This window comes from Jaculus jaculus, chromosome 19, assembly GCF_020740685.1.
Source record: "Jaculus jaculus isolate mJacJac1 chromosome 19, mJacJac1.mat.Y.cur, whole genome shotgun sequence".
Lineage (NCBI taxonomy): Eukaryota > Metazoa > Chordata > Mammalia > Rodentia > Dipodidae > Jaculus > Jaculus jaculus.
Window position 1 is genome coordinate 22,152,104 of NC_059120.1, and position 26,095 is coordinate 22,178,198.

A 26,095-nucleotide genomic window follows, 5' to 3' on the forward strand; every position below is an offset into this window, starting at 1 on the left:
ACCTCTGCATCCCTAAGAGCTGTCCCTGGACCACAAAGCCTGATGTGACCTCCACACACTGGCCAGCATTTTCTATGCTTTTGCTGATTCCTGATAACTAATTGACAGCACTTGTGCTTCCTGGCACTTTATAGTGAGGAGAGAGAACATTTTCCATAGGTGACATTTTTTAGGAAGTCAAATTTCAGAAGGTTCTCCTTTTTTAAAAGGCAAACATTAAGCTAAGGCTGTAAATTGTTAGGAACTCAAAAGAATCAAGCCTTAGGTTAGATCCTGAGCAATGAGGTTATGATTTTAAAATGATGAAAACTGAAAAATCAGTGCAAAGTTTAGACATAAGGACAAATACAACAATGAAAAAAGTAGGAAAAAGTGACAAATGTTACAGCTTCAGAGGCTTGGAGGGAAAAAAAAACCTACAAGCTTCCCAAGACAATGAAAATGACTTTTAACTATCTGAGGTAAGATCAGGGAAGTCAAATTCCATTTTTTGGGAAAAGATAATAGCCTTATAACAAACAACGGTAGCAAAGGGAAAATGAGTCCAGCCCTATTGAAAAGGGTAGTCACTGTCATCAGGCACTAAAATATTACAGAATGGGCCATTTGGAGAGTCAGTTTCAGAATGTTCAGTAACAACTCTTACAAGTAATTGATAATATTATTGGAGGATAGGAGACAGCTAGCTTCTTTTAGGTAGTTTCAGTTATAGGTTGAGGCCCAGAGAGAACCAGGAGATGTCACCTCATCCCGACACAGGAACAGAACTCTTGGCAGAAATGGAACTCGTGGGCTTAGTGGTTAAGTTGCTCTCCTGCAAAGCTAAAAGAACCTCGATTCAATTCCCAGGTCCCACGTAAGCCAGATTCACAAGGTGGCACATGCTGCATTTGGAGTTTGCAGTGGCTAGAAGACCTGGCATGCCCATTCGCACGTGCATACTCTCTGTCCCTCTTATCTTCTCTCAAAACAAGGAATGGAGCTAGTGTCTGATTAAGACTGATCTACGGCACCCCTGCTGCCCACAGTTTAGTGCACTACCAAGATGGACTGGCCCAGGTGGGCTGGCTCTGGGATCGCCCTTCAGATGCACAAACCAGTCGGGTCTTCCCCTTGCATATAAAGGCTCTCTTCTTCTCCCTGTCCTGCCTTTTTCCTCTTTGCAGAGCTCTCTCTGGATTCCCTGTCATCACTCAGCTGTGGGCCCTCCCATGTTATGAGAGCATAACACTGTTTCTTGATCTGGTGGAAATTTTCTGCTTGCCTTTGCTTTGTAGTGTGGTGTAACTTCTCACTTTGGTTACACGCAAGATTTTCCTCTGGGCTCTGAATCTACCATGTGCATATTTCCCTCACACTCGAGATCTGCCACTTGGGTGCTCTCAATAACTTCAGGCCTGCTGCCTGTGTAATTTTAAATTCGGGCCAACCATGAGTGTAACTCTCTTCATTACTCATTTCTCTTCAGAATTTCTTGGTTTCTGCTTTGATGTTTTCTCTCTGCTATTCTTCCTTAAGTCACCACCATTTGCTCTTTTAACTTCCTTCTGTGGGGAAAACACATGGCAGATGCCACGAGCATGCCTTCTAAATCTCCCTACACAAGCTCCTAAGTTCTATCTTCCACATGCTGTAGCTGTACTCCAGTCTTTGAAAGCCTCAATTTCTGTTAAGTGAAACTTACAAACTATACAATATTTTCCACCTAAGTGCATGTGTCCTACTTCCCACGTTTGATTGTGCTTCAGCCTTCCTTCTTAGATCCCAATCTCCCTTAAAATAAACCCCACAATTTGTGATATCTCCTGAAATAAACTTAATGATTCATAGCTTATCCTTCTCAAGTCTGTCTTTATCAATTCTTTGTTAAAACAGAACCCAAACTTGGGGCTCATAAGTTTGGGAGACCCTTCCTGGACCCCCAAATCCTGCATAATTATCATTAGGAGAACCACTTCCTAAGAATAAGCCTTGTCAAACCAGCTTCATTCTTGAGGTACAAATGAGGAATCTTAAGGCACACTTCATGTTTTGATTTCAGCACAATTTCAATTTGACAAGATGGGGTTTAGGATTTGGAAACCTAGATTGTCAACCCTGAGGGGAATTTCTTGGGGAAAATGTGTGCATGTGGGCTGTGAAGCACACACACAAAAAAAACATGCCTGTCACCCAAATTAACCAATGGAAAATTACCATCGCCTTTTCATCAAGAAGGCAAGGTGTCAGCTCCACGTTGCTAGGATGAACTTCCAAACAGACACAATTTATAGGAGGAACAGGATTTATTTCAGCTTGCAGATCCAAGGGGAAGTTCCATCGATGGCAGAAGAAGCTGGCTCCCATCCCCAGATCCAAGCAGAGAGAGACCAGCAGTGACCAGCACCCTAACAAGCACACACTGGGCAGCCAACAGCAGGGACCCAGCCAGACCCCGGGCTTCTCTGCATACCTTTGGGCTAGAAATCAGATCTACCTTTTGAAGAGTTATCTGCAAATGACAACTCAGCAGCTGTCTCTCTCCCTTCTCCCCTTAGGAACTTTGCATCTGCCCACCATCTCCACCTCTACAGGTCCACCTTTTCCTCACCAGTCTGCTGGGCAGACCGAGTTGCTATGACACAAGGCAAGAGGAAACCCTAGCAGACTTGCTTTAGTGAGCTTTCATTTACCCTTCTTTCCACTTTGTCATTTGTCCTTCATTACAAGAGGCATGTGATGGGCCAATGTGGGAGGGTGCACAACCTCCATGTGGAATGAGACGTATGTGTGTGTGTGTGTGTGTGTTTTATTTGAGAAAGAGAGAGGCAGAGAGAATGGGTGGGCCAGGGCCTCTGGCCACTGCAAATGAACTCCAGATGTGCCATGTCATGCATCTGGCTTATGTGGGTCCTGAGGAATCGAACCTGGGTTCCCTTAGGCTTCGCAGGCAGGCGCTTTAACTGCTAAGCCATCTCTGTAGCCCACAAGCCCCTGGTTTTGACAAAGCAACATCAGCATTCCCCACCATCTCTCCACTCTTCTGTTTGCCCTGCCATTGCATGTAGCCAGCATCCGAATGGTGCTATACTATCTGGAGGGGATAACTTCATGACTTCAGGCACCAGACAGCATCTGAGTTCAGCACAGGGAGCAGCCACTGGAAGAGTTGGCAGTTCTCTGGCATCATTTACCCTGTGGGGACCATGGCAAACAGAGGAGCATACTACCTTTTGTTGAAAGAACTGCTCTGAAAATTATTTGGTAACTGACAAATAATTTGGGCTGCTTTTGTCACTTGATAATTTCCAGTACATAGTTTACTGAAAGAATAAAAGGAATTACTGTGTTTAATGTGCATATTGGTTTATATACTTGTGTATCATGGTCTTGTATTTTTTTTGAAGGTAGTGTCTTTCTCTAGCCCAGGCTGATCTGGAACTCACCCTGTTGTCCCAGGCTAGCCTTGAACTCACAGCGATCCTCTTACCTCTGCCTCCTAAGTGCTGGGATTAAAGGTGTACACCACCATGCCTGGCTAACAATTTATTAACACTTAACTTATCACAAACTTTGAATAGTTTGATGCATCTTAATATTGCTTTTTATCCATATTTGTTTATAAGATTATCCACATGTGTATTAGTTAATTTTACTATATGTAGTATTCTATTATACAAAATACACAATTTATCCATCTTCTACATTTGGTCAATTTTCTGAATGTGCTAATATAACAACACTACTTGTGGTTTGATTCAGGTGTCTCCCTAAACTTAGGTGTTCTGGATGCCAGGTTCCCAGCTGATGGAGATTTGGGAATTAACGTCTCCTGGAGGCAGTGTATTGTTGAGGGCAGGCTTATGTGTGTTATAGCCAGTTTCCCCATGCCAGTGTTTGGCACACTCTCCTGTTCCTGTTTGTCCACGTGATGTTGGCCAGGAGGTGATGTCCACTCTTTGCTCATACCATCGTTTCTCCCTGCCATCGTGGAGCTTCCCCTCAAGTCTGTAAGCCAAAATAAACCCTTTTCCCCACAAGCTGCTCTTGGTTGGTCTGCCAACCTAGCTGCAACACTGCTGAAGAAAACCATGTGTGTGAGTTCCATGTTCTTACCAATGCTTATGAATCAGGTGTTTCAATTTTTGTCAGCTTAAAGAATGTAAAACCTCATTGTAGTTTGTTTCCCTGGTTACACTTGCTAAATATCTTGACATGTTTAATATTTCCCATACTGTGAAAGGACTGATTTTATTTTTGCCCATTTTCCCCTCTTTGGTGGGCTGTCTTTCATGGGAGCTTTTATTTTTTTTTTTATTTTTTATTTTTTTAAAATTTTTATTTTTATTATTATTTTTTTATTTGAGAGCGACAGACATAGAGAGAAAGACAGATAGAGGGAGAGAGAGAGAATGGGAGCGCCAGGGCTTCCAGCCTCTGCAAATGAGCTCCAGACGCGTGCGCCCCCTTGTGCATCTGGCTAATGTGGGACCTGGGGAACCGAGCCTTGAACCGGGGTCCTTAGGCTTCACAGGCAAGCACTTAACCGCTAAGCCATCTCTCCAGCCCCATGGGAGCTTTTAAAAAAAACTGTTTATTGGGCCGGAGGGATGCCTTAGCAGTTAAGGCACTTGCCTGTGAAGCCAAAGGTCCCAAGTTTGATTCCCCAGACCTACGTAAGCCAGCTGCACAAGGTGGTACATGCTTCTGGAGTTCGTATGCAGTGGCTAGAGGCCCTGGCACACCCATTCTTTCTCTCTCTCTAGTAAATAAAAATTAAAATGTAAAAAATTGTTTATTGACAGTCTCCATACATACATACAATGTACCCCCATCCCTTCAGCCTTATGTATCCCCAATCCCCTCCACTGAACCCCTTCTTCTTTCCAACTAGTCCCTCTTCCATTCTTTTTTAATTTTTTTAAATTTTTTTTGTTTATTTGAGAGCAACAGAGAGAGAGAGAGAGAGAGAGAGAGAATGGGCGCGCCAGGGCCTCCAGCCACTGCAAACGAACTGCAGATGCGTGCGCCCCCTTGTGTATCTGGCTAACGTGGGACCTGGGGAACCGAGCCTCGAACCGGGGTCCTTAGGCTTCACAGGCAAGCGCTTAACCGCTAAGCCATCTCTCCAGCTCCCCTCTTCCATTTTGATGTCAGCATTTCCCTGCCTATTTTGCAGTCTTGTGTAAGTAGCGACAGCCTCTGTGAGGTCATGAATGTAACCACCACTTTGTGTTTGGACAACAGCATCTCAAAGCACTCCTCCCCTGCCTTTGGCTTCCTTTCTTTTCTCCACTTCTTCAGCAACCGTCTCCTGGGAGTTCTTAATGGATTAAGGATGCAAACTGTATTAGCTGTGTTTAATAGTAAACCCAACAACCAGTGTGGGACACAGCTGGCTGGCTTGGGCTCAGACTTTCTCACAAGGATGCAGCTTTCTCAAGGCTTCCCCATGCTAGCGAATCTACTGCGTGGTCATTCCTAGGTGGTTGGTAAGCCCCAGGTCCTGTGGCTGTTGGCCACAAGCTTCAGTTCCTTTCCACATGGATGTCTTCATTGACATGCTCACGGTAAGCATCTTGCTTCCCCCAGAGTGAGGGATCCAAGAGAATAAAAATCCAAATGGAAGCAGCAGATTTTTATTTATTTAATTTTATTTGCAGAGTTGGGGGAGGGAGCGAGCTAGAGAGAATGGGTGCGCTAGGACCTCTAGCCACTGCGAACGAACTACAGATGCATGTGCCACCCTGTGCATCCGGCTTACGTGGGTCTTGGGGAATCAGACCTGGGGCCTTTAGTTTCGCCAGTAAGCACCCTGATCACTAAGTCATCTCTCCAGCCCGGCAGATTTTTTTAAATTGAAAATAATCCATCCCATTACCTTCTTTGGTCTCTTCCCCTCCCCACTCCTCTTTCCATGTAGTCCTTCTGTTTTTTTTTTTTTAATTTTTAATTTATTTATTTGAGAGCAACAGACACAGAGAGAAAGACAGAGGGAGAGAGAGAGAATGGGCGCGCCAGGGCTTCCAGTCACTGCAAACGAACTCCAGACGCGTGCGCCCCCTTGTGCATCTGGCTAACGTGGGACCTGGGGAACCGAGCCTCGAACGGGGGTCCTTAGGCTTCACAGGCAAGCGCTTAACCGCTAAGCCATCTCTCCAGCCCAGTCCTTCTGTTTTGATGTTTCTTTTCTTTTCTTTCTTTTTTTTTTTTTTGCCTCTGTCCTCTGAGTCTAAGCATCAATGGGCACAGTATTGTGCAGGTCTTGTGGAGGTAATGACATTCACTGTGAGGTCATAAATGCACCGGTTGGTTCATGTCTGGAGGACAGTACCCCAAAGTGTTCTTCCCCAAGCTTTCTGCACCCCCCTTCCCCAGCATTCCCTGGGCCTTGGAGAGTGACAGAAATGTCTTGTTTAGTGCTGAGCTCTCGACATCTTATTTTCAGCACATTGGGAAGCTACCGTATCCACTACCATCTCCATCGAGAAGCTTCTCTGACCAGTGGAGAGCAGCACTAATATTCCTTCTGCCACTCCTCCACAGTGTTTCCTGAGCCCTGACAGGTACGGTAGAGATGTCTCGTCCATTGCTCAACACTCAACTGTCACCTCTTCCCATCACCTTGATGAGTCTTGGGTCTCCTGGGCAGGAGTGGCTCTCTTGGCCACTCACTGGGGCATGTGGAAGCTGTGGTTCTTTTATCCCTCTTCTCAGGTGTGACACACCAGTATTTCTTCCCTCTGAGAAGCCCCAGCACAATGTGGGAAGGAACAGCACAAAGTTGTCAGCCTCTGGATGCAGGAAACATTAGGTCATCTCAAAGGCTCCTTGTCACACTAATTTTTTGTCAGTTTTATGTATTGATAATCTCTTTTATGTTTTTTCATTGACTTATTTGCAAACAGAGAGAGAAGGGAGGTAAGGAGAGAGAGAGAGAATGGGTATGCCAGGGCCTTTTGCCACTGTAAATGAATTCCACTTTGTGCATCTGGCTTTACATGGGTATTGGGGAATTGAACCTTGGCTGGCAGTGTTTGCCATGAGCCATCTCCTCAGCCTCCCTATTCTTTTTTAAATCTACTTTTAAGAAATTTTCACTTGGCCTAAAGTAAAGAAAAGATCTGCCTTCAAGGCTCAAGGAACATTGCAGAAAGAGGGTGGAAAAAATATATGAGCCAGAATATGGGAAGGAGTGCTGTGGAACTGTTTCTGGACATGGCATGGCCACTGCATACAGGTGACCTCACGGTGACTCATCACCGACAGAGACCTGCAGTGTGTGGGGCCTGTCAACATTCCATCGTGGATGGGGCGGGGCGGGGGCCGACATCAGAGTAGAAGAGGGACCAGTTGGAAAGAGGACAGGTGAACGGGAACAAGAGAAGATAACAGGAGATTCCGATTCAAATACATTGTATGCATGTATGAAAATTGTCACGCTTGGCATGGTGGGGCATGTCTTTAATCCCAGCACTAAGGAGGCAGAGGTAGGAGGGACGCATGAGTTCAAGGCCACCCTGAGACTACAGAGTGAATTTCAGGTCAGCCTGGGCTAGAGTGAGACCCTACTTTGAAAAACAAAACAAAACAAAATTGTCAAAAACAGTTAAAAAAAAATCTTATTATCCAGATAAAGGCACAATTAATTTTTAAAAAGTCTACATAATAAGAATGGTATGGTTTTGCTTTTCACATATAGGTTTTTAATTTTTTAAAAATTATTAGAGAGAAAGAAGCAGATTGAGAATGGGCACACCAGGGCCTTCAGCTGCTGCAACTGAATTCCAGACACATGTGCCACCTTGTGCATCTGGCTTACATGGGTACTGGGGAATTGAACCTGGGTCCTTTTGACTTTGCAGTGAAACATCTTAACCACTAAGCCATCTTTCCATCCATTTTTTTTTTTCTTCTTGAGGTAGGGTCTCACTGTAGCCCAGGCTGGCCTTGAATTCTCTACCTCCTGAGTGCTGGGATTAAAGGCATGTACCTCCAGGGCCTTCAGCCATTGCAAACTCCACACACATGTGCCACTTTGTGCATTTGGCTTTATGTGGGTCCTGGAGAATTGAACTTGGATGGTTAGTCTTTATGGGCAGTGCCTTAACAACTGAGCCATGTCTCCAGCCCATGTGGGTTCTTTTTAAAAATATTTTTATTTATTTATTTGAAAAAGAGAGAGAGAGAATGGGTGCTCCAGAGCCTCCAGCTGCTGGAAACAAACTCCAAACACATGTGCCACCTTGTGCATCTGGCTTACATGGGTACTGGGGAACTGAACCTGGGTCCTTTGGCTATGCAGAAAAGTGCCTTAACTGCTGAGGCATCTTTCCAACCCATGTAGGTTCTTTTTTAAAAAAATATTTATTTGAAAGAGAGAGAATAAGGGTGCACCAGGGCCTTCTGCCACTGCATACAAACTCAAGGTGCACGCACTGCATTGTTCATCTAGATTTCACGTAGTATTGCAGTCAGCTTCACATTGCAGGCAGAAAACACCCAACCAAGAGCAGCTTGTAGGAGGCAAAGGTTTATTTTGGCTTACCACCTCAAGGGGAGACTCCATGATGGCAGGGAAAAGCAGTAGCATGAGCAAAAGGTGGACGTCACCTCCTGACTAACATCAGATGGATAACAGCAGCATGGGAGTAAGCCAAACCACTGGCAAGGAAGCGGGCAGTAACACTTGTAAGCCCACCCTCAACAATACACTGCCTCCGGGAGACTCCAATTCCCAAATTGCCACCACTGGGGGAGCTAGCATTCAGAACACCTAAGTTTATGGGGACACTTGAATCAAACCACCACATTCCACCCTGGCTCCTATAACCATCCGTGATGTAAAATGGAATACATTCAGTCCAACTTTAAAAGTCCCCATAGTTTTTTGTTTTGCTTTTCTGAGGTAAGGTCTCACTCTAGCACAGGCTGACCTGGAATTCACTCTGTATTCTCAGGGTGGCCTCGAACTCATGGCGATCCTCCTACTTCTGCCTCCCAACTGCTGGGATTAAAGGTGTGTGCCACCATGCCTGGCTAAAAGTCCCCATAGTTTTTATCAATTCCAATGATGTTCAAACATCCTTATTGTGGTGGTTTGATTCACGTGTCCCCCATAAACACAGGTGTTCTGAATGCTAGGTTCCCAGCTGATGGAGATTTGGGAATTAACGCCTCCTGGAGATGGTGTGTTATTGGGGGCAGGCTTATGGGTGTTATCACCAGTTTCCCCTTGCCAGTGTTTGGCACACTGTCCTGTTGCTAATGTCTACCTGATGTTGGCCAGGAGTTGATGTCCACCCTCTGTTCATGCCATTGTTTTCCCTGCCATTATGGAGCTTCCTCTCGAGCCTGTGAGCCAAAATAGACCTCTTTTTCCCACATGCTGCTCATGGTTGGGTGATTTTTACCAGCAATGCAAACCTGACTGCAACACTAAAGGGTACCAAGGAGTGGGATTGCTGCTAGACACTTGACTATGTGGCTTTGGCCTTTTGTAGCTGATTTTCAAGAGGAATGTGGAAGGATTTGAAACCCTGGCCTAAGAGACGCCTTGCAGTGCTGTAAGTACAACTTGATGGACTATTCCTTTTTTTTTAATCTTTTTTTTTTTTCCGAGGTAGGGTCTCACTCTAGCCCAGGCTGACCTGGAGTTCACTCTGTAGTCTCAGGCTGGCCTTGAACTCTTGGTGATCCTCCTACCTCTGCCTCCCGAGTGCTGGGATTAAAGGCGTGCGCCACCACGCCCAGCTTGATGGACTATTCTGATCAGAGTTGAAAGACTTGAATGCAGTAAGAACTGTGGAGTGTGAGGTTTGGCTTATGAGGGTGAGAAAGAGCTTTGCCTGGACTGGGCTAGCAGTTTGTGTGGGAAGCTTGCTCTTATACCCGTGTCCTGAGAAGTTGTGCAGGGTTGCTTTGCCTAGAAATGAATTGGTGTGAGCAGAGGGATATGGCACAGAAAAAATGAAATCTTTGGGCCTAAACTGCTGCCCATTCACCTGAAAATTGTTTGAGAGATAACAACTATTGAGATTGAGCCAGCTGACCTGCACTAGGGCAATAGGCAGAATGTAGACTCTTTTGAAGGGGCCTGAGTGCTCAAGGAGTGTCCTGTTCTTTCAAAGTCTGCCTTATTCCCCCCTGGATTAACAAATTGGTATTGTAGAGTATAGGAAATGCAGGAAAGAGAGGGTCACTGAGTTTGCAACACGGTCTTGTGTTTTGGAAAGGGCCAAGGGCAGTGTGCAGCGGGTTTGCTGGATGCCTGCATGGAGACCCCATAGGGCCGTGAGGACAAACCGTGGATATCAGTGGCGACCCAGTGGAGATGCCAGGACCATGAGGTGGCTGCTAAGGAAAGTTGCCGGCCTGATTGAAGTTTTCTAGGACAGTGAGTAGCCTAACTGGACGGTGGAGTTGGAATGCCAGAGACTTATTGTTGGTTGGAATTATCAGACTTGGAGATTTGTCACTGGCTAGAGTTGTTGGACTTGAAGCTACAGAGTTTGATGTTTGCTCTGTTTTTATCTTAAATCTTATGTTGGTTGAATATTTCTTTGCTATGTCCAATGCCATCTTTTGCAGTGTGAATGTTTATTCTGCGCCATTATGGGTTTTGGGGGGATGTTTTGGTATTATGGCTCAGTTAAAAGACTAAGATTATGGGGATGTATGAACATCATTGGAGTTGATAAAAACCATGGGGACTTTTAAAGTTGGATGAATGCATTGCATTTTACATCAAGCATGGTTATCAGTGTATGGGGCCCAGGGGAGGAATGTGGTGGTTTGATTCAGGTGTCCCCCATAAACATAGGTGTTCTGATTGCTAGGTTCCCAGCTGATAGAGATTTGGGAATTAATTCCTCCTGGAGGTGGTGTGCTTCTGTCATCGCAGTACTCAGGAGGTAGAGGCAGGAGGATCGGGATTGCAAGGCCATCCCCTGTAATATAGTGAGTGGAGGCCAGTCTGGGCTACATAAGACCCTGTCTCTAACAAACAAACAGAAGTCTGGCCTGATGGCTCATAATCAGCACTTAAGAGGCTGAGATAGGAGAACTTGGTCAGAAATTTGAGGCAAGCCTGGGACTATAGACTGAGTTTTAGTTCAGCCTAGACTAGCGTGAGCCCATGCCTCAAAAAATAAAAACTAACAAGAACAAACTGTGATGGTACCTCTAAAGAGGGGTAGAGGGCTCTCATAATTCTATACTGCCTTAATGGAAGTAGAGTCTAGGATTTGAAACTAGTATTTCCACTGAATTAAACCAACCACAGGCTGGAGAAATGGCTCAGCAGTTAAAGGAGCTTGCTTGCAAAACCTCATGGCCTGGGTTTGATTCCCCAGTACCCATTTAAAGCCAGATACCCCAGGTGGCACTTATGTCTGAAGTTCACTTGCAATGGCTAGAGGTCCTAGAATGCCCATTTTCTCTATGTCTCTCTCTTTTAAAATATATATTCAAAAACAGACCACAATGAGAGTCTCACACTGAGTTCTAGTAAGCATATTTAAGATGACAAGTTATAGTGTAACATCTGCAACCAATAAATCATTTTTTCCAAAGGCTATTTAACATTGTGAAGAAATTTTCATGGCCTGTTTAAAAGCTTGGTATGGTCTCAGTATTACTTCAAAGGGGAAAGATAGAGTTAACTATGATAGGTGGTGGTAGAGCGGCAGAACACCTTATACTCTTAAAAATTTTTTTTGAGGGCTGGAGAGATGGCTTAGCGGTTAAGCGCTTGCCTGTGAAGCCTAAGGACACCGGTTCGAGGCTCGGTTCCCCAGGTCCCTCGTTAGCCAGATGCACAAGGGGGTGCACGCGTCTGGAGTTCATTTGCAGTGGCTGGAAGCCCTGGCACGTCCATTCTCTCTCTCTCTCCCTCCATCTGTCTTTCTATGTCTGTCGCTCTCAAATAAATAAATAAAAAATGAACAAAAAAATTTTTTAAAATATATGATCATATTTAAAAAAATTTTTTTTGAGGTAGGGTCTCATTCTAGCCCGGGCTGACCTGTAATTCATTATGGAGTCTCAGGGTGGCCTCGAACTCACAGCGCTCCTTCTTCTGCCACCCAATTAAAGGCATGTGCCACCTATGACTGGCCTTCCTTAATTTTTTACAGTGGGGAGAATCTGAGAAACATTAGATAGCATCCTCTCTGAGAAGCTAGAAAATGAACCCGCAAGACATGAGGAAACCTAACATGAGGAAATGACAATTCATATGGTTACTCTTTAATATTTTACGTGTGTGAGTGAGACAAAGTGAGCATGGGCGCACTAGGGCCTCCTGGCCCTGCAACAAACTATAGAGAGATGTGCCATTTTGTGCATCTGGCTTTACATGGGTGCTGGGGAATCAAACCCCCAGCAGGCAGGCGAGAACTTTTAGCCACTGAGCCATCTCCCTAGCTTAAGAAACTTATAGACAATTAAAAGCAAAGTAGGTCTCCTATATGCTAAAAATGTTAGGCTTTGCCTGTCTTGTGTCGTAGGTCCTTTATCCATCTCTTGAGGCGCTGGCTGGACTGGGTTAAGGGATACCTGGAGAACTAGGAAAGCTTGGTTTCTGAATGTGTCTGTGAGGGGTTTGCAAAGAAGAGTGGAGCTGGAATGGTCACGGGAAAGAGCTGACCTCACAGAAGAGAGGTCATGCAATAGTGACTGACATGTGGTATCCAGTCCCTACATAGATTCAGTGTGCCAGGCTGAAGTCCAACTGCTAGCAAGCACCTGAGCTTGCGTTTGAACCCGGATCTACTGGGCCAGGACTTCCTTGGATCACTATTTATTCTGTCTCCTGAAGCAGAACTGTTACTGGTGGTCTGTCTCTGCGTGTTTGCAGGTTCCCATCATCTTGTTCAAAGAGTTGGGCAGAGTTGTACACAGTTAGCAAAGGCACAGATACAGAGTCTGGAAATAACCATGAGAGAGCAGCAGGTTCCTTCAGTTAGATTGCCCAAGAGCCATGGATTGCTGTTTGGGGCCTTTTGTTGTTGTTATTTATTTGAGAGTGACAGAGAAAGAGGCAGAGACCCAGAATGGGCGTACCTGGGCCTCCAGCCACTGCAAATGAACTCCAGATGCCTTGAACCAGGGACCTTAGGCTTCACAAGCAAGCTCTAAACCACTAAGCCATCTCTCCAGCCCTGTTTGGGGCCTTTTGAAAACTGGGTTCTAGAAGGGAGGTCTTAGTTACTAAGGGACGTAGTTTGGGAGTTCTCAGTTTTGATTGAAAGACTTGGGCTAACCTTTATTGTCCCCCTTCCACTTAGGTAACACAGTTTGTTTCAGTCCAGGTCCGATGGTGCCCCCTGTGTCTATATTTGACTACAAACTGACCACAAAGGGGTGCTGCTACCAATGACTAAGAGAGACTTTTCATTGTTTGGCACAGGGCGTTTCACGTTGCCAAAAAGTGGCTAAGCGCATTGTTAGGAAGAGGGTGCGTGTATTGCTCAAGCCAAGCGGTGTTCCTGGTGACTAAACTGCTGGATATGCTTGCCTTCCTCCAACCCCTTGAAATTTCAAGCCACTTTTATTAATTTTGGTTCACTATCAGGATGCAGTGGATAAGGAACGAAGCCCCTCAGAAGCAGGAATGTCAGACTATGATTTAGTATTAAAGAGACAGGATCCAACCATTTCACAAAAAGATATATTTTCATTCATGACTATTTACATTTTCGTATTTATTTAAAGCATATCATATAACTGATACCTTTTGAAATGTTTCATGCTTTTCTTTTAAACTCTTCTATTTACATTTATCTGACATGGAATTAAAACGCGGATGGTCAGATACCATAATGATTAAAAAAACAAAAACAGTCAACACAGCTAGATCTTCTCTTAAATTTGCTGGTCAACATTAGCAATAGTTACCTTAATAATAAATTACCATTCATTTAAAAATCAGTAGTAATTTAAAACAATTCATAAATAAGTGTGCCTTGTGCAACTTCCACCTTTAATATCCTGGGGATATCAAAAGCTTGTACATTGTCAGATTTGCACATTATTTACTTTATCAGATGATAAGCTTTCCCAAGGAAGCAACAGGAGAGGCTTGAGAGGACACCGTCAAGGTCCTCTGGAGAGCTCGCAGAGCTCAGTCTGCTTCACGGGAGGAGGCTCCAGTTTCCGTGAGAGCGCCGTCAGAATCTGGCTGAACTTCTCGTAGCGCTCCGTCTGATTGACGTCGGCTCCTTTGCTGCCCCACAGCAATCGCATTTGAAATTCCGTCTTGAAGATTTCACTCATTTCTTCATCTGGTTGAAAATCTAATGAACACGAAACAAACAGGTAACTTCAGTTCGGCCTCAAATCACGCCGCTAGAAATCACTGAATTTTGTCATTCTGTTCCTTGTAGTTATTCTAGGCAGTGTGTGGTAAAAGCTTATTGCTGTCACACTAATATTTCCCTAATGACTTATCCATCTGTTTCATCGCTGATGTAGTTAGTGTCTTTTCACACATTCTGTCCATTTAAATCTTATAAGTCCCCTGTCAGAACATGTTCAGCAAATATTTCCTCTTAGTCTGTATCTTGGTTTCTCACTTAACGTTTTGAAGAGCAAAATTTAAAACTTGGATTCATCAGAGTTTGTTATGATTCATGTATTTTTTGTCTTAAGAAATCTGCCTAACTCAAGAGCACAATTTTTTTAAAATATTTTCTAACTTTTATACTTTAGTTCTTGTGTTGTGGGAATATGAACAATTCTGTATTGATCAGTTGTGTATATATAAGGTAAGGATTGAGACACATTTTACATATATTCAGTGTTCCAGCATCATCTGTTGAAAAGCTGTACTTTATACAGTAAATTATCTCTTTTTAACTTTTTAAAAATTACTCAGGCTGAAGAGATTGCTTAGTGGGTAAGGTGTTTGCCTGCAAAGCCTAAGGACCCAGGTTCTATTCCCCAGTCCTCATGTTAGCCAGATGCACAAGGTGGTACATGTGTCTGGAGTTCATTTGCAGTGGCTGGAGGACCTCGTGCACCATTCTTTCCCCCACTCCTCTCTCTGCACACAAATAATAAATATTTTTTAAAAAATTGCCAGGCATGGTGGCGCACGCCTTTAATCCCAGCACTCAGGAGGCAGAGGTAGGAGGATCTCTGTGAGTTCAAGGCCACCCTGAGACTGCATAGTGAATTCCAGATCAGCCTAGGCTAAAGTGAGACCCTACCTCGAAACCCCCCCCCCAAAAAAATAAAATAATAAAAAAATTATTTGAGAGAGAGAGAGAATGTTTGGGCATGCCAGGGCCTCTAGCCACTGCAAACTCCAGATGCATGTGCCACCTTGTGCATCTAGGTTACATAGGTACTGAGGAATTGAACCTGGGTCCTTAGACTTTGCAGGCAAGTGCCTTAACCATTAAGCAACCTCTCCAGCCCTATCCAGTGAATTATATTGTAGCACTTTTGCTGCAAATGAGTTGATAGGGCTAGAGAGATTGCTCAGCAGTTAAAGGCACTTGCTTGCAAAGCCTGCTGGATTCAATTTCCCAAGCTGCCTCCATAAACAAAAAAGTGATGTGAGCCTCTGGCATCTAGTAGTAGAGGCAAGAGGCCCTGATGTGCCCCCCCCCCACATGCAAAAGTCTGAGCCCTTGGTGTGCCAATTCTCTCTCAAAATTAAAAAAAAATATATTTTTTCAAAATTAAATAATAGGTATGTATGTGCTCACAATACCTCTAACACTGATATGCAAAGTGCTTAGTCCTAAATTGTGGTCCTGAGGTAATGACTTTCTTTTAGATGTAATGAATAGGCCGCATGTCCCACACAGTCCTTAACTTCCTAGATCTAACTGTGGGTCTTTGCAGAGTTTGCAAAGTGAGTCACCCCTGATGACTGCCTTGGTTAAAGCCTGTGTCCCAGGCACTTACTTCCTAAAGGGACTTTTTACCTTCAGCCCACAGCCTTCCTCCTTATGGTCACCAGGATGACTCGCTTTAAAACGTAAGTCTGACCAGGTGACTGACTTCCTCCCATAAACCCTTCCCTCTCGTCTTTAGCCCAGTCACACTTCACACAGGCGCAAACCTAGGCAGCTATGAAGGCCCTGCGTTCTCCCAGGACTTTAGGTCCTACGCTTTGATGCAACCCACATCTTAGCCCATCCCTGCTTTTTGGCAAATGATTTTCATAATCAATGGTTTTTTTTTTTTTTTTTTTTTTTGAGGTAGGGATTTCCCTCTAGCCCAGGCTGACCTGGAATTCACTATGTAGTGTCAGGGTGGCCTTGAACTCATGGTGATCTTCCTACCTCTGCCTCTGAGTGTTGGGATTAAAGGTGTGTGCCACCATGCCCAGCTCTCAAGGGGATAGTTTTCTTTTTCTGTAAGTTACCCTCCATGTTTCTTTGTCTGCCTCTCTGAGTGAATCAGTTTTTTTCCCCCCCAAGTGTTCCAGGGTACACACTGCACTTACCACAGCATGCTGAAACACCTGTTTACATGCTAGGCACCTTGGGGCCAGCCGCTAAGCCTGGTGCCTGGCACATACCATGCTTCTGATACATGAGAAAGCAAAACAATAGCGCTTAAGATCACTCAGTTTACACAACACTCCCGCATATGTCAGATGCTTGGAGCAAGGTGCTCACTCCCTGTGTGACTGAGAAGAAGAATGAAAAGAAATGAAGTCTAGAGAAAACTGCCTTTCTCTAGATTGTAGTGCTATGTCTTTTTTTTTTTAATTTAATTTATTTATTTGAGAGAGAAAGAATGGGCATGCTAGGGCCTCCAGACACGTGCGCCACCTTGTGCATTAGTTGGGTACTGGGGAATTGAACCTGGGTCCTCAGGTTTCGCAGGCAAGTGCCTTTAACTTCTAAGCCACCTCTCCAGCCCAGTGCCAAGGTTTTGTTTTATTTTTTCCCTTAATGTGGGTGCATACAGGTGTGTCCATGTGTGTGGAGAGCAGAGGACTTCGGGTGTCACCCTCATGAACATTCTGCACACCTTTTTTGGTGACGAGGCCACTTGATGGGCTGGACTAGGTGGCCAATAAGCTCAGGGATAGTCCCATCTCTGTCTTTGGTGATGAGATTATAAGGTGTGCATTGTCATCCCTGGCTTTTTTAGTTTTTTAAATAATTTATTTATTTATTTGAAAGAGAAAGAGGAAGAGGCAGATAGAGAGATTGGGTGTTCCAGGGCCTCCAGCCACTGCAGATGATCTCCAGATGCATATGCCATCTTGTGCATCTGGCTTTACATAGGTCCTGGGGAATTGAACCTGGGTCCTTTAGCTTTGCAGGCAAGCATCTTAACCGCGAAGCCATTGCTCCAGCTCCCTAGCATTTTTTGCATGGATTCTGGGGATTGAATTCAGCTCCTCATGCTTGTGAAGCAAGTACTTTACCTTGTGAGATATTTTCCCAGCCCCAAAGGCATTCCTCCTTGACCCTATTTGTTCCACTCATACAACAGAACATGTAAGGAGGAGGAGAAAAAAAGTCTTTGAGTCATTTGGGAATAGGAAATAATTCTGGGTAGGAGGGTTAATTAGGATAAATCATAATGGCACATGTGTGAAAATGCCAGAGTGAAACCTATTATTTTGTATGGTAACTTAGAAATTAATTTAAGAACTCAGTGGTTAGGGCGCCTGCCTACAATGCCTAATGACCCAGATTTGATTCCCCAGTACCCATGTAAAGCCAGATGCACAAAATGGTGCAGACATTTGGAGTTCATTTGCAGTGGGTAAAGGCCCTGGCACACCCATATATTCTTACTCTCTCTCTCTCTCCTTGCAAATAAATAAAATATTTAAAAATTTTAAAAAATCAAGAAAAAATACCCAAAAAGGAACTAGTGATAATTATATAGGAAATTGAGTTCTCACTCTCTACTCATTTTTGTAATTGAGGGCATCCATGTCCTTTCATTACTTCATTGTAACTGCTACACAGAGCCGAATGCAGCTCCTACCTGCCAGGATCCGCTCAGCATTCATCCGGTAGTTGTCCGCAGCTGCAGCCATGATCCGGGCCGTTGCCAAGTGATTCAGCATAATTTCACAGCTTTGGTCATTTTTCTCCCACATGTCAGTTCCTTCAAAAGTAACAGTCTGGCGCTCCATTAAGGTCACGAGAGGCATCAACAGTGGGACTGACACACTACTTGGGGAGACACATGTGGACTCTGAAGAAAAAGGAACACAGTTTCTATAACATGTTTTGTTGATAAATGAAGCACAGGGGCTGGAGGGATGGCTTAGCAGTTAAGGCATTTGCCTGCAAAGCCAAAGGACCCAGGTTCGATTCCCCAGGACCCACGTTAGCCAGATGCACAAGGGGGCACATGCATCTGGAATTCGTTTGCAATGGCTGGAGGCCCTGGCATGCCCATTCTCTCTCTCTCTCAAGTAAATAAATAAAAATAAAATATTTTAAAAAAGAACAATGAAGCACAGAATGAAGTGAGTGGTTGCCTGTCTGATAAGATAGCAACTACAGACCTATAAGCGATGCTATTGTCTGAACAAAGGCTGGAGGAGACAGCATCAGTCCAGCAGAAAACACAGGGCCTCCCAACATGCCCCATGAAATGCTCTGACAAACAGAATGAGAACCACCTAACACAGGAGACAATAGGGTGGCCATGTGCCCTGGCTCTGCCCACCTGGGCTCTCTCTGTCCCCTGTGCTGGGGTCATGCCCTGCTCCACTCGCTGTACCCACCTATACCTGCTCTTCCCGTCTGTCTCACCTCTGCCTTCGTGCAGGATTTTGCTGAAGGGCTTCAGCTGTTTTTCATAGAGGATGGCTGTGTGGGTGTACTGGTGCCGCAGGGTAGTCCATGTCTTTTCTAACCTTGTGACCTGGAAAGAAAGGAAGGAAGCTGTTATTGTTTTGGAAAGATTTTGTTTGCTTTTTTTAAAAAAATATTTTTTGTTCATTTTTATTTATTTGAGAGTGACAGAGAGAGAAGGAGAGAGAGAGAGAGAGAGAATGGGCATGCCAGGGCTTCCAGCCACTGCAAACGAACTCCAGACGCGTGCGCCCCCTTGTGCATCTGGCTAACGTGGGTCCTGGGGAATCAAGCCTCGAACCGGGGTCCTTAGGCTTCACAGGCAAGCACTTAACTGCTAAGCCATCTCTCCAGCCCTTTGTTTGCTTTTTAAAGAATTACCATTCTGCTTAAATTTTGGAATATGTGATCAATGCCTGCCCATGGTAAAAATGTCAAAAGCAGTTGTGAGTATAGAGAAAAAGTACCCTAACCTTTTATGTTGCTCTGATTGTATGCTACAGTTCTCTTCAGCTGCTCGTGTATGTGTGTGTCTACACAAACCATTTATTTCTTTAGCTTGGCTTTATTTAAGGTAGGGGGCTTAAGGGTCTCACTCTGTAGTCCCAGGCTGGCCTTGAACTCACAGCAATCCTTCCACCTCTGCCTCCCAAGTGCTGGTATCAAAGGCAGGCACCACCACGCCTAGCTCTACACAGACTCTTAACAAACTAGATGCTTATCACACTGCAGATGCTTTCAGTTCCCTTCTTGGAAATCATTCCACTTAAGTATATATAGAGCAGCCTTCTGTTGTTAAATTTATGCAAATGTTCAGTAACATTTACAGATGGATAACCCATAGCTTAACAAGTGTATAGATAAAAATGTGAAATGTACATTGATGTATTTATTTACTTATTTGCATGTGTGTGTATGTATAGAATATGCGTGTGGTATGATATATGAGTGTGTGTGCAGGTGGAAACCAGAGGAGACTGTCTGGTGTCCTTCTATCATTTATCTCTATATTTCTTTGAGTTGGAGGGTCTCCTTCAACCACGAGCTGGTATCTGTCATCGAACTCCAGTGATTCTCTGGTCTCCTACCCCACCACTGTGGACTAGGTTACAGACACATGGGTTCTGGGGAGTTGAACTGAGCAGTCTGTGGCCTGAGAGGCCCTCATGCTTAAGTGGCAAGGGCTCTTGACACTGAGCCATCTCCCCAGACCTGATATTATATTATCTTGTAAGGATACTACAAATGAGGACATAGTGAAAAACATCTACAGGATAAATTTCCAGGAGTGGAACCATTGGGCCAAAAAGTCCACACCACATATTTTAAATGTTGTTAGGTCTTCCTGTGTGTCCCTTGTAGAGAAGGACCTGTGGTAAGGATGTGAGGATATGATGCGAATGGCGAGTGAGCATAATGTCTGATACACCCACCATGTCATGCCTGGGCGCATCCATTCCCTGTGGAACGTCATCAAAGAGCATATACCACCGACTCAACTGTACTGATGTGAATGGCCCCCACTTGTATCATGCAAGTCTAACTATGTCTTTGGGGCACTAATACTAAGGGAATTTGAGCCAACTCAGTGAGGCACTTGAAGAATTTCATTTAAGCTTTACCATGCCTCTGGGAGGCATGTATTCTGGCTTCGTTTTACTAATCAGAAAAAAAAAAAAAAAAGACATGAAGGGACTTGCCCAGGGCTTCCCGGCTGGTAGGACACAGGGCCGAGTTTGTTTCCTGGCTGCTAAGAGCTTCCTCATACTCCAAGAGGAAGGTTAGAAGGCTCCGCACCAGCACATCTCTGCCCCAGCTTGCCTCTCTATTCTGAAGTGACGGCCTTTCTGGAAGAGCCCTGCATCTGGGGAGACGCCTGCCCCTGGCTGCGGTAGGCGGTCAGGCTTGGATGACCACATCAAAACAATGGGACTCTCCTCTGGGGTTTTCATGAGAATGCCACTTCCCTTTCCCTGGCTTATGCAAGCAGCGAGCATCCTGGAGGACTGTGTCCTCATGGAGGGGAGAGACTCCAGGAAGACATGCTGAGGAGGTCTGAAGATAGCACCGGAACCACAAAGTCTAATGTCAGGGTCAACAGCAATAGGATGATCTCACAAAATATCCCTTTAGTAGCTGAATGAAGAAAAAAAAAATCCATCCCCATTATTATGCCAGAAATCAGTAAGTCATGGAAAGATGGCAGAATTTTAAGGGTTATTTCAAATACAGATCTTACAAAATTCCAGTATGCCTGAAGGCTTTGACAGCTCTTAAAATATAACTGGCTCCCCTCCCCCCGCCCCGCCGCCACCACCCAGTTTGTGAAGGCACCAAGTTGTTCAGCACCTTGTATCGAAGGCATTATAATTAAGGAAACTCTACTCTGACATCGCCTGACTGGCAGGACGTGGTGACTATGGGCTGACTCCCTCCCCGGCAAGGACGGATTCAGTGAGCATGCCGCAGGACTTCAGAGATACAACCTGTGGCCAGGAAACAGCCAGGCTGAGGTGGCAGAATCAGCTTCAGCCCTGTCATCTCCTACTCAAAGTCCTCCGTGAACCCAGGGCTCGGAAGAACACAAACAGGAAACCAATTCTGTGCGGCAGAGACATCAGACAGCTCTCCCCTAGGAGGCCTGTTTGATTTCAGATGCAGGCATTCGTGTTTGGCACCCATCCTAAAACACCTGCCGCTGCAGACAGTCACATGGCCAATTTGAGAGATTCTAACTGCGGAGCTACGCGGCAGGTGAGCCAGGGGTCGGGTTTGCTTTTTAAAAGGGAGATTGTTTTAGGTGGCTTCAGAGAGAGAGAAACCTTGAGAGAAATCACTGTGGGGATTCTCTGTAAGCTCCTCAATTTCCCAGTCATTAGCCAAACTGGCCACCCGCCTTTGGCAATGCAGCTTGAAGCAGTCTCTGTTGTACCCACACATTTCAGCGGGGGCGTCCGCCCTGGCTGGTTCTCCATGCATTCTTATTGTTCAGGAGGACAACTTGTTATTGCACATCAAAGACAAGGTGTGGACTGTCGGCAGTTCCCAACCACTGTTGGTACCAGCAGAGCCAAAATGCTGAAGACAATGCCCTTGATTAGCCCTAAGCAAAACAGCTTTCACCAAGATTCAGTTTCTCCTCTGAGACTGACTGAAACAGTGTGTGCAGAGCTTCTAGTACATACGTATGTGTACGTACACACACGCACACACGCACACACACACACACACACACACACACACACACACACACACACACACACGGCTGCACAGGGCCAGCGTCTCACCTGTGGCATCTCCAGTGCTTTCATGATAGCTGAGAAAGAATAGAGGTCCCCCATGCCATCTTTCAGTTCCACTGCCACCTGGATGATCTTATTGAGGGTGCCTGCTCGTTCCTCCAGAGTGCCCGTGCAGCCCAGGATGTCCACTGCAATGCCGATGGCCATTGTGTTGTGTCTGAGGGAGAAGAGACCAGCGGTCAACAGGACTAGGAGAAAACGACCCTCATCAGCTACAAGTGGGTCAACGACCATGATTGCCTGAAAGGTGTTGGCAGGGCACCTTGGGAAGCTGACCTGCACCATTAGGTGCAGAGGCTATAACTATGCAAGGTGCCTCAGGACAGGGCCAAGTTCAACCCCTGACCTGTGAATATGAAGGGCACCTTCTAGGGCAAACTTGCTCAGAGGTACAAGTGGCTGGGTCAACCCTGTCCCTCCACATATAAAAGCTCCAGGGAGATGCCAATTCCCCTCAACACACACTAGGAGTGCCATCACCCAGGAAGCCAGGGGCCACCCTGGAGCTGAGAAACGACAAGAAGAGAAACGTAAGATGGGCTGGAGAAGATAGCTTAGTGGTTAAGGCATTTGCCTGCAAAGCCAAAGGACCTCAGTTCAATTTCCCAGGACCCATGTTAGCCAGATGCACAAGGGGGCACATGTATCTGGAGTTTGTTTGCAGTGGCTGGAGGCCCTGGCGCACCCATTCTCTCTCTCTTAAGTAAATAAATAAACAATATTTTTTAAAAAACATAAGAGGACATGTTGATCTAGGAAAATGTCATGGGTATCTGAACAAGGGGAGGAGAGGAGCCAAGAATGGTTTCCTGCAGCCCCAGCCTCAGAGAGGCCAAAAAGTGAAGGGAGACTTGGGGGGGGGGCCTAGAAATGAAGGGTTGGAGGGCAAGAATACACCGGAAGGTCAGACCCTAATAAAATGAAAAGCTTACTTTAACAATCCTCCCTTTTCTTATTCTGAAGCACATGGGTCAAGCTTAGTGACCCAGGGCAGGAAGCAGAGTGATCTTCCTATACCTAACAATGAGACTAATAAGAACAGGGCCAATCAGAGGCCGGAAGCCCACACTGTGACCCCCCTTTTCTTCCCTCTGTAAAGCCAGATTAAGTTAAAATTGTCAAAGTTCTTCCACACTAGCGTGCAGTGCTAGAGTTGACGTCATAGCTATGATTCCTAAAATATGCTTGTAGAACTCCAGAGTGACACTATCCTCAAAGGTTACCACTGGGGTCATCACTCCATGCTGTCTCTCTCTGCACCCTGCTATGCTGGTCTCTCTCATCCTGGCTCAAGCAGTGATTCAGCTTGTTCCTGGCATTCCCAATTCTCCAAAAAATACGTATAGTTATTTTGCCCCATTGTTTGAAACTGTTTTCCCTTTTAGTGTTTTTTTTTTCATTTTATTTGTTTATTTGAGAGAAAGAGAGAATGAGTATTAGTGCAACAGGGCCTAAGCCACTGAAATGGAACTCCAGACTCTTGCACCACCTAGTGGGCATGTGTGATCTTGCGCTTGCCTCACCTTTGTACATCTGGCTTACATGGGATGTGGAGAGAGATCGAACATGGGTCCTTAGGCTTCACAGGCAAGTGCCTTAACTGCTAAGCCATCTCTCCAGCCTCAGGGTTTAATTTCTGATTAATTTATATACTGTTTTCCTGTGAGATAAAAAGCTGGGAAAGATTTTTTTTACCAGTTATATATGCTGCCTTTTTATTCTATTGCCTCTTTTGCTGTGCAAAATATTTTTAACTTAATTTATATCATTTCTTAATCTTTTAAAATATACTTTATTTATTTGATATATATATAGAGAGAGAATGGGCATACCAGGGCCTCCAGCCACTGCAAATGAACTCTAGATGCATGTGCCCCCTTGTGCATCTGGCTAACGTGGGTCCTGGGGAATCAAACCTGGGTCCTTTGACTTTGCAAGCAATTGTCTTAAAACATCTTAAAGATTTGTTAATCTTTATCTGAGCTATTAGAGTCTTATTCAAAACTTGTCATTCATTGTGGAAGAGGGGGGGAGATTGTAAGAGTCATAGAGTGGGTTGGAATATCTTGAGCCATGCTCCTTCCCTACCCCACAGGGGCTGACTGAGGCCTTCATGACCCCACTGAAGAGCCTCCAAGGTAATGGGAACAGGGGCAAGGGGATAAAAAGAATATAAGCTGTTATAAGTAAAATTTAAAAGTGAAAAAAATTATGTATTTGTATCTTTCTCTCTCACTTCATTTAAATTTTTTTTTTTGCAGTACTGGAGATTAAACCCAGGCCCTTGCACATGCTAGGCAAGTACTCTACCACGAAGCTATGTTCCTTAATTTTCTTTTCACTTTTCATTTTGAGGTAAGGTCACATTAAGTTGTCCAAGCTGGCTGTGAACTCACAAGCCTTGAATTTAAAAAAACAAAACAAAACAAAACACTATTTACTTGAGAGAGACAAAGAAAATGAGGCAGGCAGAAAGAGTGAGTCTAGGCACACCAGGCCTCCTGCCACTGCAAACAAGCTCCGGGCGCATAGGCCACTTTCTGCAGCTGGTTTTACATAGCTACCAGGGAATTGATCTAGGGCCATTAGGCTTTGCAAACGAGCGCCTTTAGACTGCTGAGCCATCTTTCTAGCTTAAGCCTTGAACTTTCAGAGCTTTTGCCTCAGCCTCCTCCCACTGCTGGGACTACAGGCCTGAGCTATCAATCCTGTCTATCTCGGCTCATTTTTTCTCTCTGTCCCTCCCTTTCCTTTTTCTCCACTCATCTCCTTTCCCTGATTTCTTGTCTTTTCTCAACGATGAACCCAAACATAGACTTAAGCTATATTCTACTTATTGCATCGGTTGAAGAGTTTTGCCCTTCTGTAAAGTATTAACAGCACCTCAGACTTGGTGTGGTGGATCATGCCTGCAGCCCGAGCTCACAGGAAGCTGAGGTGAAAAAGGGTCACTGTGTTTGAGGGCCAGCAAGGGCTAAGGAGCGAGAGCGCTAGGTGAGCCTGAGGTAGGGTGAGACCCTGCTTCAGGGAAAAAACAAACAAACAAAGCCTGGCGTGGTGGTGCACACCTTTAATCCCAGATCTCTACCACTTGGGAGGCTGAGGTAGGAGGATCTACATGAATTTGAAGCCACTCTGACACTGTGTAGTGAATTCCAGATCAGCCTGGGCTAGAAAGAGCTCCTATCTTGACAAACAAAACTGCAAAACAAAACAACAAACAAGCAAAAAACAAAAATAAACAAGAGCTTAGGAGATGGCTCTGCAGTTAAAGGTGCTTATTGGCAAAGCCTGATGAAGGCCTGGGTTCAATTCCCCAGTAAAAAGCCAGCTGCATCTGGAGTTCGTTTACAATTGCAAGAAGCAGTAGTGCCCTCATTATCCCTCTCTCTTCTCTGTTATTTGCAAGGGGTTGGCGGGGAGACAAACAAAAAACTAATTCAGAAGAATTTAGGTATTTCTTTTAACAGCAAACTGACTTCCTCAAATGCACTCAATTCATTTTTTTTTAATTAATTTATTTATTTGAGAGCGACAGACACAGAAAGTCAGATAGAGAGAGAGAGAATGGGCGCGCCAGGGCTTCCAGCCTCTGCAAACGAACTCCAGACGCGTGCGCCCCCTTGTGCATCTGGCTAATGTGGGACCTGGGGAACCGAGCCTCGAACTGGCTTCACAGGCAAGCACTTAACCGCTAAGCCATCTCTCCAGCCCTCAATTCATTTTTTTTAGTCCTGTTTTTCCCTTTGTTTTCACAAACCTTAATAAAAGGCAGGTGTCTTCCTTTGAGTCTTGCAGTGGGATCACTGACTAACAGGGTAATAATAGTTAATCATTTGCTCATCACCTGCTCGAGACCTCCTTTTGTACACTGCGTCACGGTGACCAACCCAGGATGGTAAGCGGCGGCTTACAGGTCAGCAGTGAGCAGCAGAGGCAGTCATGCTGAAGCCGAGACTGCCCAGGGGTGATGTGCTCACTGACACTCAAGGGAGGGTGTGTATTTGATTCTCAAAAGCAAGA

The 26,095-nt window shown here is 45.0% G+C and overlaps 1 protein-coding gene across 2 annotated transcripts in view; it reads right to left on the minus strand.

Moving 5' to 3' along the window:
• Positions 1-13,637: 13,637 nt before the first annotated feature.
• Bcar3 (BCAR3 adaptor protein, NSP family member) overlaps positions 13,638-26,095 on the minus strand; it is a 144,656-nt gene continuing 132,198 nt past the window's right edge. For both annotated transcript variants that reach the window (XM_004653691.2, XM_045138762.1), the window contains exons 9-12: positions 22,058-22,229; positions 18,729-18,840; positions 17,950-18,162; positions 13,638-14,276 (exon numbers count right to left, since the gene is read on the minus strand). In XM_004653691.2, the coding sequence (XP_004653748.2) occupies positions 14,077-14,276; positions 17,950-18,162; positions 18,729-18,840; positions 22,058-22,229 (697 nt within the window). In that variant the 3' untranslated portion in view covers positions 13,638-14,076. The remainder of the gene's footprint in view (positions 14,277-17,949; positions 18,163-18,728; positions 18,841-22,057; positions 22,230-26,095) is intronic.